Raw genomic sequence first — 17,498 nt, 5'->3', positions numbered from 1 at the left:
TACTAATAGACAATTATTACATGAACAATTAACCAAATGAAAACCTCCCTAATGCTTGACACAAAAAAAAACACTTTCACTGCCGTATTCACTTCTGTGATCACTAACCTCCACACATTTACTCGCAGACATTCACACTTACTCGCACATCCACTGGTTCCTCTGGAGAAAGGACATCAGCACCCAGGGGAGGGAAGGAAAAGCTTGCAGAGGAGCTATCTGGGATGTTTATAGACTGCATCTGAATGCTATTTGGAGACATCCTAAGAGAAGAGAGTGTATAATATACTGTAACTCAAAATTGAGGCAACTTAACAGGAGCATTTTGTATTTGAGATATTGTATTGTAAATATTTCAAGTTACATTTATGTGACAGGCCTTGCATTTCTTATAGTAATGTTTCCACTCCAACGCTCTGTCTCTTACCTGTTAGCATACACACTGATCTCAGGGCTCTTGATAATGGCAGGCTCCTGACCAACCTTTTTACCATTTAACAGTGCACTCTGCACATTGTCCATACTGTTCAGGAGAGTCTTTGAGACCTTTCTCTGTGAAAGACAAACATAATGCAGTAGTCCTGAAAAGGGCTGAAAAGTAACCATAATTCAAAGCTGTCATCAGGGAACTCAGTGAAGCTATATACAGTTGAAGTCGGAAGTTTACATACACCTTAGGCAAATACATTTAAACTCAGTTTTTCACAATTCCTGACATTTAATCCTAGTAAAAATTCCCTGTTTCAGGTCAGTTAGGATCACCACTTTATTTTAAGAATGTGAAATGTCAGAATAATAGTAGAGACAATGATTTATTTCAACTTTTATTTCTTTAATCACATTCCCAGTGGGTCAGAAGTTTACATACACTCAATTAGTATTTGGTGGCATTGCCTTTAAATTGTTTAACTTGGGTCAAACGTTTTGGGTAGCCTTCCACAAGCTTCCCACAATAAGTTGGGTGAATTTTGACCCATTACTCCTGACAGAGCTGGTGTAACTGAATCAGGTTTGTAGGCCTCCTTGCTCGCACTCGATTTTTCAGTTCTGCCCACAAATTTTCTATAGGATTGAGGTCAGGGCTTTGTGATGGCCATTCCAATACCTTGACTTTGTTGTCCTTTTTTGCCACAACTTTGGAAGTATGCTTGGGGTCATTGTCCATTTGGAAGACCCATTTGCGACCAAGCTTTAACTTCCTGACTGATGTCTTGAGATGTTGCTTTAATATATCCACATCATTTTCCTACCTCATGATGCCATCTATTTTGTGAAGTGCACCAGTCTCTCCTGCAGCAAAGCACCCCCACACCATGATGCAGCCACCCCCGTGCTTCACGGTTGGGATGGTGTTCTTCGGCTTGCAAGCCTCCCCCTTTTCCCTCCAAACATAATGATAGTCGTTATGGCCAAAAAGTTATATTTTTGTTTCATCAGACCAGAGGACATTTCTCCAGAAAGTACGACCTTTGTCCCCATGTACAGTTGCAAACCGTAGTCTGGCTTTTTTATGGCGGTTTTGGAGCAGTGGCTTCTTCCTTGCTGAGTGGCCTTTCAGGTTATGTTGATATAGGACTTGTTTTACTGTGGATATAGATACTTTTGTACCTGTTTCCTCCAGCATCTTCACAAGGTCCTTTGCTGTTGTTCTGGGATTGATTTGCACTTTTAGCACCATAGTACGTTCATCTCTAGGAGACAGAATGCGTCTCCTTCCTGAGTGGTATGACGGCTGCGTGGTCCCATGGTGTTTATACTTGCGTACTATTGTTTGTACAGATGAATGTGGTACCTTCTGGTGTTTGGAAATTGCTCCCAAGGATGAACCAGACTTGTGGAGGTCTACATTTCTTTTTCTGAGGTCTTGGCTGATTTCTTTTGATTTTCCCATGATGTCAAGCAAAGAGGCACTGAGTTTGAAGGTATGCCTTGAAATACATCCACAGGTACACCTCCAATTGACTCAAATGATGTCAACTAACCTATCAGAAGCTTCTAAAGCCATGACATCATTTTCTGGAATTTTCCAAGCTGTTTAAAGGCACAGTCAACTTAGTGTATGTGAACTTCTGACCCACTGGAATTGTGATACAGTGAATCTATCAGTCTGTAAACAATTGTTGGAAACATTACTTGTGTCATGCACAAAGTAGATGTCCTAACCGACTTGCCAAAACTATAGTTTGTATAGTTTATAGCTAATACCCTGATGAAGACCGCTTGTCTGTCGAAACGTTGTACATAAATATTTTTGCATCTGAGCTCCTAGAGTGTGCGGCTCTCCTTAATTTATTTAAGTGTTCCACTCCGCTAGCCAGCACCTCATCTAAATAGGTGTGCGTTTCTTTTGCCTCTGGAAACATTACTTGTGTCATGCACAAAGTAGATGTCCTAACCGAACTAGGAACAGAGACTAATGACCAATATGTGGTGCTCTTTGTTTCTGCAATTTATTCATGACAAATGTACAGTGTGAAAGAGCCAGTGGATCTCTGGTTGACTTGCCAAAACTATAGTTTGTTAACAAGAAATTTGTAGAGTGGTTGAAAAACAAGTTTTAATGACTCCAACCTAAGTGTATGTAAACTTCCGCCTTCAACTGTATATCACCTGTGTGCTTGCATTTGAAGAGACTCCCAGGATATTGCTGGCTGCCTCTACAATTGGTGTAGCTGCCTGCACCATCTCTTGTCCACCATGCTCACTGACATTCATATAGAGGAGGGAAGAGCTGAGGTCTGCCACCAGGGAGCTAGCTTCTAGCTGGAAAAGATCCACAGCATAACATAGACCATTGGGAACTAAATCTCTGCTCTCTTTCAGCAATACATGTTTGGAAAAGATTATGTTGCCTTGCTCTCATATCCAATTGTACCTGAGCAGCGGAATTGACCTCTTCCCTCCTCTTGGTGATCCCTGCCACTGCTCTGGCCGTCAGCTGCACTTCCTGAGGAGTGTTGTTGGGGACATTCTTCAGCACTGCAGTCATGGTGCTCAGCATCTGTTCTCGCAGCTGGAACATCAATCAGAACACCTCACAAACATCCATCTAAAGACATCCATCACAAACATCCATCACAAACATCCATCACAAACATCCATCTAAAGCAGGGGTGTCAAAGTCAAATGGACGGAGGGCCAAATAAAAAAATCAGCTACAAGACGAGGGCCGGACTGTTCGAATGTTCATTGAAAAATGTTTAAATGACGCATATAGTCTAGTGAACCTAATTGAACCTACTGAAAACCTAACAAATATATTACAATATGATCAGATAAATAAAGCAATATTTTCTTATGGCTCTGTCAGTAATCTTTAATTTTCAACAGACACAAAAGACAAATTTCCTTTATATAAATATCCCCATAACATGAACATTAAATGAAAGAAACCGGTATTCAAGGCACCATCAGTAGACTATATTTTCTATTTTAGCAAAAGTGGGCTAAATTTACTTCAAAGAAAAAACAATAATAGCAATTTTCTATCATCCACTCAACTGAAATATTTTTAAAATATAATTGGATTGAAATACAAAAAAATAAAGTGCAAAAATCTATTAATCAAAAACAACACTTTGTTTAAGGAGAAGTAACATGCAGTGAAAACAAATATTAAATTTTAACTTTTAAACTTGAACTGAGTAAAAACTCTAAATATGTGATTGCACAGTAATGTTCACTTGTTTGAGGTTGAGGGTGATACTTGGTGGTGTCCCATCTTTTCCACAAGTTCATCAATGTTCGGGGTAAGGCTCTGAGCTGAAGAAATCCTCAGAATTGAGTGGAGGTGTTCAGCAGTAAGTCGACTTCTGTGTGATGTTTTGTTCAGGTTCATCAAAGAAAACAGTTGTTCACACAGGTATGTGCTGCCAAACATAGACAACGTTTGAGCAGCCTGGATGCGCAGCTGGGGCATTGTGCCGGGGAGGAAACGGGCGAACTCCGCAGCACCCACTGCCGCATATTTTGCCCTCAGTGCATCATTGCATTGGAGGTCAATCAACTCCATTTGGAGGTTTGGTGGTGAGCTTTCCACGTCAACAGCAAATGGGTTACCGAGCAGTTCCAACCTGCTTTTTTGTGCTTCAAAGTCAGCAAATCGGCGTCGAAAGTCAGCGGCAAGCATACCTATTTTATCAGCCAACTGTGTGCTCGGGAACGCACTGGTAGAGAGCTTCTCTTTCATGGTCTGGCAGCTGGGAAAGTGGCTCAAATTTTCTTTCCGCATCTGCGTCTCCCACAGAGTCAGTTTGGTTTTAAATGCCTTCACTGTACTGTACATATCAGAGATGACACGATCCCGACCCTGCAGCTGCAAGTTTATTGCATTCAGATGACTCGTAATGTCACACAGAAAAGCCATTTCACACAGAAACATTTCGTCTCGGAGTTGTGTTGTGTCTTTCCCTTTGCTGTCCAAGAACAGACAAATCTCCTCACGAAGCTCGAAACATCTTTGAAGCACCTTTCCCTGGCTTAGCCATCACACCTCTGTGTGATAAGGCAAATCACCATGCTCCGTTTCTAACTCCGTCAGAAATGCCTTGAACTGGCGGTGATTCAAACCTTTGGCTCTGATAAAGTTAACTGTGCGCGTGATGATGCTCATTACATGCTCCATTTTCAAGGCTTTACCGCACAACGCTTCCTGGTGTATGATACAATGATAAGCTGTCAGCTCACCTGTCGCGTTTTCCTCTTGCATCTTTTCCCGTATCTTCGCCACCAGTCCGCTCCTGTGTCCACACATCGCAGGTGCTCCGTCGGTTGTCAAACCCACAAGTTTTTCCCAAGGCAGCTCCATCTCATTTACACATCTTGACACCTCTTCATACAAATCATGCCCCGTAGTTGTGCCATGCATAGGACGTAAAGCCAAAAACTCCTCTGTCACGCTTAGGTTGGAGTCCACTCCGCGGATGAAAATTGACAACTGGGCAATGTCAGAAATGTCGGTGCTCTCATCCACAGCCAAGGAATATGCAATAAAATCTTTTCCCTTTTTCACAAGCTGCTCTTTTAGATTGATGGACAACTGGTCTACTCTCTCGGCAATGGTGTTTCTGCTCAGACTCACATTTAAAAAGAGTTGCCTTTTTTCTGGGCAAACTTCGTCACAAACTTTAATCATGCAGTTTTTGATGAAATCCCCCTCCGTAAATGGCCGGGCTGATTTAGCGATCTCTTCTGCCAAAATAAAACTGGCCTTGACAGTTGCGTCCGCGTGTGTGTCCGCGTGTTTCGTTTCATAATGTCGTCTCAGATTATACTCTTTCAGTACCGCCACACTTTCTCCACACAGAAGACACACAGGTTTTCCAGCTACCTTCGTGAACATATACTCCGACTCCCACCTTGTTTGAAACCCCCGGTTCTCAGTATCCACCTTCCGTTTTGCCATTTTTGATGGGTATCTGAAAGTTAATTTTACTGTGATGCTGACGACTGCTGTGCCAATAAATATTGAAATGAAGCAGCCTACTGCTCGGTGCGTCACCTTTGCATTGTGGGAAATGTAGTATTGGTGCGTGTAAAAGATCTGCGGGCTGCCGGCTTGCTGCGGGCCGGTTCTAATAATAAATCAAGATCATCCCAGGGGCCGTAAAAAACCTTCTTGCGGGCCGGATGTGGCCCGCGGGCCTTGACTCTGACATATGTGATCTAAAGAGACACTTCACTTCACTTTTGTCTTGAACTTCATACTCATTTATCATAACTCTTTTAGTTTAGTGTAATGTCTTACGTTCAACAATACACAGAGTCCCTAGACCAGGGATGGCCAACTTTGATGGGGGTGAGGGGAAACAAAAAATGTGAACTCATCATGAGGTTCTGCAGTGGCTCGCGGGTCTGCGTACCCTCATCCATAGCCAGACATGCAGTCAACTGAATTTTGCAATCGATCAATTTCTGCAGTTAAACCACTTAACGCTCTTAACTAAATGCATTGCACCAGTAGAGTGGGCCGGCCCTAGTCTTTTGGGGGCCCTGAGCGAGACTTGGCCTTGCACCTCGTGGGCCAATTTATTTGACTGATCCCCGTCTTAGCAGCCAGGGGCCCTAAGTGGCCGCTTATGCCTGGAGACAACCATGATAAGTAGTTTATAAACTGCTCATTATTAGTCTATAAAGGCTATGAAATATTATAATTATTGGTGCTTCGCTTTTGGAAATTGATCCATGGGTCTATAAAAGCGGGTCGTGGGTTGCCAATCCCTGGCGTAGACATTCCTGGCAGCAAAGCCCATGCTCCCTATGACCGTAGAATATTACCCCGTTCTCACCTCCTCCCTGGCACCTTTCTGATCCTCACTGGAGCCCTTGTTCAGAATGTCAGACACAGACTTGAACATCTGTCCTAGGGTCTCCCCAGTGAGCAACCCCTGCTGCTGTAGCTGAGCGACAGTGTTCTCAACCACAGACTGCAGATTCTCCACTGAGGATCTGGAGTTGGCTGGCCACACCTTGGTGGACAACAATCAAATGTGAGCTCCAGATACTACATTATAAATGTGAGCTCTATGGAGCAGAAAGGCAGGACAGTTACCATGCATTAAATCATTAAGTGAATGATAGGATTTTTACTCTATGACAAACCTCAGTGGTGATCGTGGCATTGGTTTTTCTATCCCCATTTGTTAGAGTAACCACCACAGACAGACTGTAGTTGTAACTTTTGTTCCCGAGAGGTAGGAAGATTGACTTTACTTCATTTCCATAACTGCAGCGCAAATGTTTATCTGAAATATAAATAAATGTTATATAATGTGTTTTCATACAGTGGATGAAGCTTCATCTGTATACAGGGAACTGCATTTTTAAATTTTGATTTGCTGTCCTACTATTCAACTTCTTTGATAGGGGAAAGTCTCTTGAAATAGACTACATTGTCGACAGATTTCAGACAACTCACCTTTGTCAGTTTTGAAACAATATTGGCATTTGCCTGTGGAGCAGGAGGTTGTTGCACAGGTGATATTGAAAGCATCTAGAACTGTGCCTGACTGAGGGGAAATTATACAGGAAGGGAGGCTGGTGATGGTAGTTGGGGCTGTTCTTTCAGGTACAGTTACAGATACAGTAGTAGTTGCCGCTATGGTGGTAGCAGCCAGTAGGGTAGTAGCTACCAGTGGGATGGTAGCAACAGGTATTGTAGTAGCAGCTGGACGAGTAGTAACAGCCGGTAGGATGGTGGTAGCAGCCGGTAAGGTAGTGGCAACAGGTGCAAGTGTTGCAACACCTGGTATCTGAATGGTGTACTTGACAACGCCAGATGTCGTCTTACCTACAACAAAAAGTTGAATAGGTTACATTAATGTAAATAAATGCATTCTGTAAATGTTGGTCTGGATGTACACTATTTACTCTAAATATCCATGATCAAATGATACACTACCTAAAATATAACACATTGGAACACTTGATTCATTTTATGGCCCACATTACAATGGCTAATTTGACATTCTGATGTCAGGTTCAACATAAGTGATGCTCATCCTACTATTATCTGTAACTAAAGCACGTGTAACAACACATACTCTAAAATCAATGAATACCTACCATACGCTATCACATTGAGATTCAGAGATCTGGACTGGGCATTTTTCAGATTGTCACTTGTCACCATGTATTCATTGCCACCATCTATTCTGTGTAGCAGTGGTCTTTGCTTTGCTTTTTTGTAGCAGTGTTTGAGGTCTCCCTAGAAGAAATTAGCTCAAAATGAAATCTGTTTCCTTCATAGACACTGTCGTTGTACAGAATGACTACAGCTTTTGTACAATCCAACTGCGCATGCGTTCATTTCAGGTTACTTATTTTGCTCATGTGACAAATTACAAATGAATGTATGTTTGTGTGTATGTGTGTTCAAACACCTGTGTGTTTGTGTGCATGTCGGAGGGGTTGGTTAACAGCAGACATATTTCTGTCTGGACTAATAAAGTATATCTAATCTTAAATTAGACAACATAAGTTCTATCTATTCATGCACTGAAACCACTATTCATAAATATGCTTGTGTGCACAATAGAGGAGTCTCACACTTACTGTCAAAGGTCTTGTGTCCTCAACATGCCAAACTACTGTTGGGCAACTCATTGAGGTGGTACACTCCAATTTGAGGGTTACATCGTTGTTTATGTTCACTGGGTTACAATTAGAACAACTAAAAGAACAAAGGTTAACTTTTATCATACAACAGATCTTCTGGGACATAGATTACTGTAACTTTGAATTTGATTCAAATCAGCCATTTAGCTTCTTCGTTTGATAATGCAAACCTCTCCTAACAAACAAAATGTCACTCGGGACTATACATCTGTCTAATGAGCCATTCCCTCCCTCGTTTTACCTTATGGTAACATCGGTGAATTCTGGCGGAGTGACAGTGATGCATTTCTCTGCTTTAGCCACTTCAGCCCCATTTTTCTTCTGCACAGTAAAACTGTACATATAAAAAAGAAATGGGTCTGGAAGACAGGCTGCTGTAATCACATGAGTCTCCTGGTTTGTTTTGTCTCTGCATTTACATTGTTCATCTGTTGGAATAAATGGGGAACATGGTTTGAGTATAACATCTGTGCTGAAAGGACATTAAAGGTCCTACACAATCTATACGGTCACCCGGAAACCAGAGAAATACCGCCGTTGTTACTTAGTGAGTTTAGAAGAACAATTCTATTCATAGAAAGATTGTGCCTGAACTGAAAACTAAAATCTTCGGATTTCAGATGTATAACTATTACAGGCCTTGAAGATAAGACTTGAACAAGTGGGCCACGTAAAAGTCTTGACAGACTTTGTTACTGTAGCCTACTAATGAGTTGAACTGAGAGGTGAGTGTTCTCAGCTCTGGTACTTACTGCATTCCCATTCAAGTAGTATTCCAGGTTCACTGATTCCGAGTACTCCACTCAAGCCAGTTAACCCAAGTGTGACACTTTGAGTGAAGTCAGATGGACTTTCTGGATCAGAAGTGATTTCCACATTAGCCCGGGGAAGCCTTTTATGCTCCTCTGTCTGAAAGTCTGATTTATTGTGACAAACTGCTGCTGTGTTCCCCACATCCACGTCCATGTGTGAGAAGACATTCCAGGCCCTGACTTTCACTTGCAAAGCTCCTGTAACAAAACAACTGATATAAATAAACAAGGAAACGTGTAATCTTTTCCTATCTTCTGTCATTGTTTCTGATTGTATTTGGGTAGGTACCTTGGATAGTGGTTGAGATATTGTAAACCTGCATGCTTCTGTTTTGCATGTCTCTGGTCTCGGAGATGCTGTCGTTGGCTCCAGACACCTGGAAGAGAAGCTTCACCGGGGACCCCCGGTCCAGGGAGACACTAACGTAGAGGTTTGAGTCTGGACACTCTCCCTCCTCAGCCATCACTGATCCCAGCAGGCCCTCCACAGGCTCCAGCAGACACACCTGCAGCTCAGTGGACACGCCCAAGACCGAGACCCCGTTAGAGGCATGCAGGGTCAGCTGGTGGCAGCCAGAGCCCAGTTGTTGCTCCACCTCTGGTCCCACTGTGATGTTGTGGGGGACGATTCCTCTGACTGCTGATGAATTGGCCACCAACATCTCACCACGGTGGACTTTGTAGGTCACATTCGTACCTGTAGATAGCAAAGTTGTCTCATTCTACCAAGATTTGTACTCTCGGAAATGTAAGACCAAATGCTTTTATTTCTGCTCATGTTGGTTTTACTTACCAGCTTCTACTTCAACCTGGATTTGAAGGGGACTACCATACAGGGCCTTGCAGTTTGCTCCATCTGTTGATTGGTTCATGCTATAGCACTTAATGACGCCAAACTCCCCGATGGGCTCCTGAATGGTGATGGCTTTCTGAGCTGTCACATGCCACTCACTGGTGGTACACTCCACCCCAACTATGAAGACACCCGGACGGATGTATTTATGAACCACACTGCTCTCCAACCTGTGAGAGTGGAAATTCCATTCATTGTGAATGAATTAGGGACTTTTTGGCTTTGATGTTGGGTGATATACATTACTCAGTTACTCACTCTTCTGGACTATAAGGATCGATGTTGTGCCCATCTCCAGCACTTAGAGTGCAGGTCAGGTTGCCCTTGAAGGGATGGAGAAGCCACTTCACTGTTATGGAGACATTGTCAAAGACGGCAGCCAACTTGCTCATTAATAAGTGGAGACCTGTGGACCACAGACATGGCTAGGTTAGATTGTGTGTGCTAGCCGCCACTCATAATGTGTTGAAATACAACATTAGAGAAAATGTAAATCGAGCCCTTCACTAGCTGAAAGCATATTTGAGTATTTAAATGGAATGTAGAAGGGAGGGAAGGAGAGACAGTAACAGGGGTAGAATGTTCTGACCATCTTTGCAGTTGTATTCCACAGACAGGTAGCTTCCAAGCCCTGGGCATGGTTCACCAAAAGAGGCCACATCTGCCGTGGCTTGGCACGCCTGCAGCCCATGGCAGTCTCCTGGAAATAATGTACATTAAATAGAGATATAAGAGATGAAGAAATAGAAGAGTTTTCCACCATAATTGTCATCAGAATCATCATTAAGATCATCATCCACATTATCATTATAATAGACTTATCCAAGTGCTCTGAAAATATAAATTGTGTGCACGCTGTTCAGAGGAAGGATTATTATCACAATGCCTATTCTATTTGTCATTCATACATGAAGCACTAACTTAAGCAATGGCTTAAACCTACGGTCCGTATTTAGTGCAGTACATTTAGATTTCATTGACAGTATTACAACCATTTAAAACTGGTACATTTTGTGGCTTTACTTCCAGTCTTGACATTGTACCAGCATCTGTACCTCTATTATGATTTTTGTTAAGACACAAGTACATATTGTTTTGGTGCTTTGTGCAATTAAGTTGTATTGCTGCCTCAGTGCATCTGGTGCCGTTGTTGAAGCTGTGTGTGTTTTACAATATTTACAGTTCTGCTCTATGCTTTGCAAATGCAAACATGTTCTAAGAGCTCAATGTTTAAATATTGTTCATCATGTAGTTGTTTGGTAATAGCATCCTGCTAAAGTGAAACTAAGTTGAATTGCTGCCTCTATTGAATTGCTGGGCCCTTTAATGAATCTGTGTTTGCTTTACAATATTTACATTTCTGCTTTTTACTTTAAGCAGCGTGTCCTAAAAGTGCAATGATCAAATACTGCACAGCAGGCAATTACTTTGACCCATTAAAAGCACTTTGCTTAAAGGCCCAGTGCAGTCAAAAACGTGATTTCCTGTGTTTTATATATATATACAGTGGGGAGAACAAGTATTTGATACACTGCCGATTTTGCAGGTTTTCCTACTTACAAAGCATGTAGAGGTCTGTAATTTTTATCATAGGTACACTTCAACTATGAGAGACGGAATCTAAAACAAAAATCTAGGAAATCAGATTGTATGATTTTTAAGTAATTAATTTGCATTTTATTGCATGACATAAGTATTTGATCACCTACCAACCCATAAGAATTCTGACTCTCACAGACCTGTTAGTTTTTCTTTAAGAAGCCCTCTTGTTCTCCACTCATTACCTGTATTAACTGCACCTGTATAAAAGACACCTGTCCACACACTCAATCAAACAGACTCCAACCTCTCCACAATGGCCAAGACTAGAGAGCTGTGTAAGGACATCAGGGATACAATTGTAGACCTGCACAAGGCTGGGATGGGCTACAGGACAATAGACAAGCAGCTTGGTGAGAAGGCAACAACTGTTGGCGCAATTATTAGAAAATAGAAGAAGTTCAAGAGGAAGGTCAATCACCCTCGGTCTGGGGCTCCATGCAAGATCTCACCTCGTGGGGCATCAATGATCATGAGGAAGGTGAGGGATCAGCCCAGAACTACACGGCAGGACCTGGTCAATGACCTGAAGAGAGCTGGGACCACAGTCTCAAAGAAAACCATTAGTAACACACTACGCCGTCATGGATTAAAATCCTGCAGCGCACGCAAGGTCCCCCTGCTCAAGCCAGCGCATGGTCAGGCACGTCTGAAGTTTGCCAATGACCATCTGGATGATCCAGAGGAGGAATGGTAGAAGGTAATGTGGTCTGATGAGACAAAAATATAGTTTTTTGGTCTAAACTCCACTCGCCGCGTTTGGAGAAAGAAGAAGGATGAGTACAACCCCAAGAACACCATCCCAACCGTGAAGCATGGCAGTGGAAACATCATTCTTTGGGGATGCTTTTCTGCAAATGGGGACAGGACGACTGCACCGTATTGAGGGGAGGATGGATGGGGCCATGTATCGCGAGATCTTTGCCAAGAACCTCCTTCCCTCAGTAAGAGCATTGAAGATGGGTCGTGGCTGGGTCTTCCAGCATGACAACGACCCGAAACACACATCCAGGGCAACTAAGGAGTGGCTCCGTAAGAAGCATCTCAAGGTCCTGGAGTGGCCTAGCCAGTCTCCAGACCTGAACCCAATAGAAAATCTTTGGAGGGAGCAGAAAGTCCGTATTGCCCAGCGACAGCCCCGAAACCTGAAGGATCTGGAGAAGGTCTGTATGGAGGAGTGGGCCAAAAATCCCTGCTGCAGTGTGTGCAAACCTGGTCAAGAACTACAGGAAACATATGATCTCTATAATTGCAAACAAAGGTTTCTGTACCAAATATTAAGTTCTGCTTTTCTGATGTATCAAATACTTATGTCATGCAATAAAATGCAAATTAATTACTTAAAAATCATACAATGTGATTTTCTGGATTTTTATTTTAGATTCCGTCTCTCACAGTTGAAGTGTACTACCTATGCAAAAAAATTACAGACCTCCACATGCTTTGTAAGTAGGAAAACCTGCAAAATCGACAGTGTATCAAATACTTGTTCTCCCCACTGTATTTCTACTCTATTAGGCTGGAATAATACTGTGATATTGTGCAAATTATGATAATGCCCTTTTAGTGTAAGAGCTGTTTGAAAAGACTGTGTGAAATGTCAGCCTGTTTTGGTGGGATGGAGTGTTGGCCTGCCTCGCGACATCACCAGGTGATAAGTCAGTTAATAGACCAATAAGAAATATAGTTACATCCAAACCTCTCTGCCAATAACAGCTAGTTTTCAGTTTCCCCCTCCCCACTCAGACCACTCCCAGACAGTCATAGCAAAAATCTTGCTTTAGAAATTACTCTATCCTAAGAAGCTATTTTTGTTTCTTTTTGACCATTTTAATTGAAAGCAATCACAGTAAGGTACTTAATTGTTACCCAGAAATGATTTGATTTTGAGATTTAAAAAAAAACAGCTGCATTGGACCTTTACTGTTCTTACTCATACAATGTAAGAACAAGACTATTCTTGAATCAATAGTCAAACCTAAGCATACATTTATGTCAACATCCTTAGTGATGGATGGAGCAACATTAATGGACAAAATACACCTTGCACAATATTTCAAAAGTTTCAAAAACATTAGACTTCACACCATACCTGTCACTGAATCTACAACATCTATCCAGCTACACTCCTCCTGTGTGGAGGTGGCTGCAGAAGTGGGACTCGTCCGGCAATAGTGAACCGTCTTACGACCATAGAAGCTGTCATCAATCTCTATCACCTGACCGGAACCACACTGTAGTGTGGCATTGTGGTCAGCACAAGCAATGGAGCGCCCAGATTCTGAGACAAAGAAGTAAATAAGGTTTAATAATTAGAGTTAAAAGGAATAGCAAGCGCATACAGTATATTCCTCGCTACCTTGTTATTCTGCATACATGCACACACAGATGCATGTGTGCACACACACACATCAAATACAAACCAAATTGGCAGATGAAGTGCAGTTCCTGGCTACAGTTGCTTGTTGCCTCCCACTGAAACCCTGAGCTCCTCAGTATGTGACCACAGCCAGCCCCTGGATCAGGGTCGTTCACCCAGTTAGAGTAGCTGACATCAGAGCCATCAAGCCAGGAGAGAGGACCTGAGGATTTACAGCACAAACACCAATGAAAGTATTATATTCTATATACACTGAGGGTACAAAACATTAGGAACACCTGCTCTTCAAAGTAGAGGAAATAAAGTATGTAAGTACTCTGTTATATTATATTATATTTGTGACATATATTCCTACAAAATGATATCCCAGCTGTTCATCCTGATACATCATTCTGTTAATACTCTAATTCACGTAATAAAACACTTGAAAAGCAGAGTAAGGGATATGACGTAAGAAAACAAAGTCAATGCCACAGGAGCCGGCTGTGAATAGGTGATAAAGTTGGTCCTTTGTACGGGAATAAAAAAGGCCTGTCTAAATCAAGGGACTGGACAGCAGATCCAATTGAATGACAAGTGTTCTTCATCAGCCAGGTGCTGCTAAAAGGAGATATCTTAATGTGGCATGGTCTCCTAGCAATGGTGCGAGGTAAATACATTATAAATCTCCCAGCGAGACAAAGAAAGGCCAGCTGACTTGAGAGATAGCCACCAAACCCAGCCTGTGTCTACTTCCAGTTTTACTGCCAGATCAAAGAAGGTCTACTGATAAAACAAGACCAAGAGTAACCATCTTTGTCTCAAGAGAAGTGGTGGGCGGATCATGTTAGTTTAGGAGTCTGGGAATTTAACTGATTTCTGATGCAAATAATCATGAAAACAAAAACAGATTGTGAGGAATACTTCTGCCACAGCTCAGCAAAGGAGTAGGATTATTCTATGAAAAAACAACAACCCCAAAACACTATTACCTCTTTCAAATATCAATGAAATATTTAGGCCTACTCTCACACAAAGTAATCATGGGCAATTCCATGGTAATGTACAGTGCATTCAGAAAGTATTCAGACCCTTTAACTTTTTCCACATTCTTTTACGTTACAGCCTTATTCTATAATGGACAAAAATATTTTTTCCCCCTCATCAATCTACACACAATACCCCATAATGACAAAGCAAAAACAGTTTTGTGGAAATTTTTGAAAATGTATTTAAAAAAATAATAATTATGAAATATCCCAGACCGTTTATTCAGTACTTTGTTCAAGCACCTTTGGCAGTGATTACAGCCTCGAGTCTTCTTGGGTATGACGCTACAAGCTTAGCATACCTGTATTTGGAGAGTTTCTCCCATTCTTCTCTGTAGATCCTCTCAAGCTCTGTCAGGTTGGATGGGGAGTGTCGTTGCACAGCTATTTTCAGGTCTCTCTAGAGATGTTCAAATGAGTTCAAGTCTGGGCTCTGGCTGGGTCACACAAGGACATTCAGAGACTTGTCTCAAAGCCGCTCCTGCATTGTCTTTCATCAAGGATCTCTCTATACTTTGCTCCATTCATCTTTGCCTCGATCTTGACTAGTCTCCCAGTCCCTACCGCTGAAAAACATCCCCACAGCATGATGCTGCCACTACCATGCTTCACCGTAGGGATGGTGCCAGGTTTCCTCCAGATGTGATTCTTGATTCTTGGCATTATATGGACAGGTTTGTTCCTTTCCAAATAATTTCCAATCAATTGAATTTACCACTCCAATCAAGTTGTAGAAACATCTCAAGGATGATCAATGGAAACAGGATGCACCTGAGCTAAATTTCGAGTCTCATAGCAAAGGGTCTGAATACTTATGTAAATAAGGTATGGGTTATTTATTTTTTATAAATTTGCCCCCAAAAAATGTAAATCTGTTTTTGCATTGTCCTTATGGTTTATTGTGTGTAGATTGATGAGGAACAAATGTATTTAATCCATTTTAGAATAAGGCTGTAACGTAACCAAATGTGGAAAAAGTCAAGGGGGTCTGAATAATATCCGAATGCACTGTAATTGCGCTGATGTTTTACATAAGACTACTTTTAACAATTTAAACTGAACATTTTACAAAAACACAATTACTGGAAAAACTGTGCAGATGCATATTTGGTAACAGAATTTTGGTAAAATCTCCCTCAGGTTTTTACGGGACCACGTTTTCCAAAAACTCAGTTAAATATCTGCTCCGAAGGAAGATTCAAAAGACAATGGGGTGTCAGCTATGACATGAAACCTTAACCTTGAACCTCTTTTGGATATTGAACTACAGTAATGAAGTGGATTTACACACCCGATAACATCATTATGGATAACGTCATAATCATACACCTCCAATTGACTCAAATGATGTCAATTAGCCTATCAGAAGCTTCTAAAACCATAACATCATTTTCTGGAATTTTCCAAGCTGTTTAAAGGCACAGTCAACTTAGTGTATGTAAACTTCTGACCCACTGAAATTGTGATACAGTGAATTATAAGTTAAATAATCTGTCTGTAAACAATTGTTGGAAAAATGACTTGTGTCATGCACAAAGTAGATGTCCTAACCGACTTGCCAAATCTATAGTTTGTTAACAAGAAATTTGTGGAGTGGTTGAAAAACGAGTTTTAATGACTCCAACCTAAGTGTAAGTAATCTTCCGACTTCAATTGCAAATACCTTTGCATATTTGGGTATTATTCTACACACTGGTTATTATTTTAATAATGAGCTCCTCCCAAAACAAGACAACATTCTATTGGTTCGGATCGGATCAAATCTGAACCAACATCTGGTAGATGTTTTCTAAGACCCCTTTTCCATCTGTTTGACCAGCAGTCAAAGCCTTTGCTTGTTATTCCTAATATTTAGGATAGAAAATGGTCGGAAAATGTATATATTCCTTCATTTAAAAAAATATAGCTTTCATTTGATGCTAGATTTGACATGATCCTATGAACTTCTCTTGTTAGTGCTTATGGGTCCTTTTACATCAAAATTCCCTCATATCATGGCAATTTCATAAGACTTTAAATCATACACTCTAACACAATAAAATAACTCTGCAAATACATCCATGCACAAGTGAGTCTACTCTCAACCTTTGATTTCCTTTACATAATCATATATATTATTGTACAGTATGTTGATGGCAATTAGTGTTTTCTTCAATTGTCCTCTTACCCTCAGCAGCAGCAGAGTCCAGTGTTAGGTTTGGGGAGGCAGGTGCCAGACCCAGCCACCAGTCCTGCTCCGTCTGCAGGTGCTTCTGTAGGAACTGCTGGGTTTCGTCATTTAAAATGAAGGCCAGGTGTCCACCACCTCGCTCACACCAACCCTGTGCACTGAGGAAGGAACGCGAACGAGGTGGACCCACAAACTCATAACAGGAGCCGTCAAAGCTCTCTTGGTACTCTGGGCAGGAGAGAGGTGCTATCTCATCCTCAGCACAAGACAGGCTTAAGAGGAAAGCATTCAAGAGTAATACAGAGAGCTTAGTGCTGTCCATCTTCACCCCTTCACCTGTACACTGTTACAGGCAGCCTGGTGACATGCTATCTTTAAAGGGGACTGACGTCAGCAATTCCCTGTCACCACTTCAACATCACAGAATGATCTGTTCTGGCTCCAACAAAGGGCTGTCCGCCTTACAGTCTGGCTTTGTGAGTTCCCATTGGTTGCATTATCCTTGTTCACAAACAAACAGAGCAAAGGCCTACAGTGAATG

General features: G+C 41.7%; 1 protein-coding gene across 1 annotated transcript in view; it reads right to left on the bottom strand.

Moving 5' to 3' along the window:
- Positions 1-17,279, bottom strand: part of LOC139412423 (polycystic kidney disease 1 like 2a) — a 28,950-nt gene extending 11,671 nt beyond the window's left edge. The window contains exons 1-13 of the mRNA XM_071159219.1: positions 16,955-17,279; positions 13,803-13,961; positions 13,472-13,660; positions 10,370-10,480; positions 10,039-10,186; positions 9,721-9,950; positions 9,217-9,624; positions 6,601-6,743; positions 6,288-6,467; positions 2,876-3,013; positions 2,611-2,763; positions 428-552; positions 143-263 (exon numbers count right to left, since the gene is read on the bottom strand). Coding sequence (XP_071015320.1) covers positions 143-263; positions 428-552; positions 2,611-2,763; positions 2,876-3,013; positions 6,288-6,467; positions 6,601-6,743; positions 9,217-9,624; positions 9,721-9,950; positions 10,039-10,186; positions 10,370-10,480; positions 13,472-13,660; positions 13,803-13,961; positions 16,955-17,279 — 2,430 coding nt within the window. The remainder of the gene's footprint in view (positions 1-142; positions 264-427; positions 553-2,610; positions 2,764-2,875; positions 3,014-6,287; positions 6,468-6,600; positions 6,744-9,216; positions 9,625-9,720; positions 9,951-10,038; positions 10,187-10,369; positions 10,481-13,471; positions 13,661-13,802; positions 13,962-16,954) is intronic.
- Positions 17,280-17,498: the final 219 nt, after the last annotated feature.

Source organism: Oncorhynchus clarkii, chromosome 6 (genome assembly GCF_045791955.1).
Source record: "Oncorhynchus clarkii lewisi isolate Uvic-CL-2024 chromosome 6, UVic_Ocla_1.0, whole genome shotgun sequence".
Taxonomy (NCBI): Eukaryota; Metazoa; Chordata; class Actinopteri; order Salmoniformes; family Salmonidae; genus Oncorhynchus; species Oncorhynchus clarkii.
Note: the sequence above shows the minus strand (reverse complement) of the source record. Positions and strands in the feature narration are given on the sequence as shown.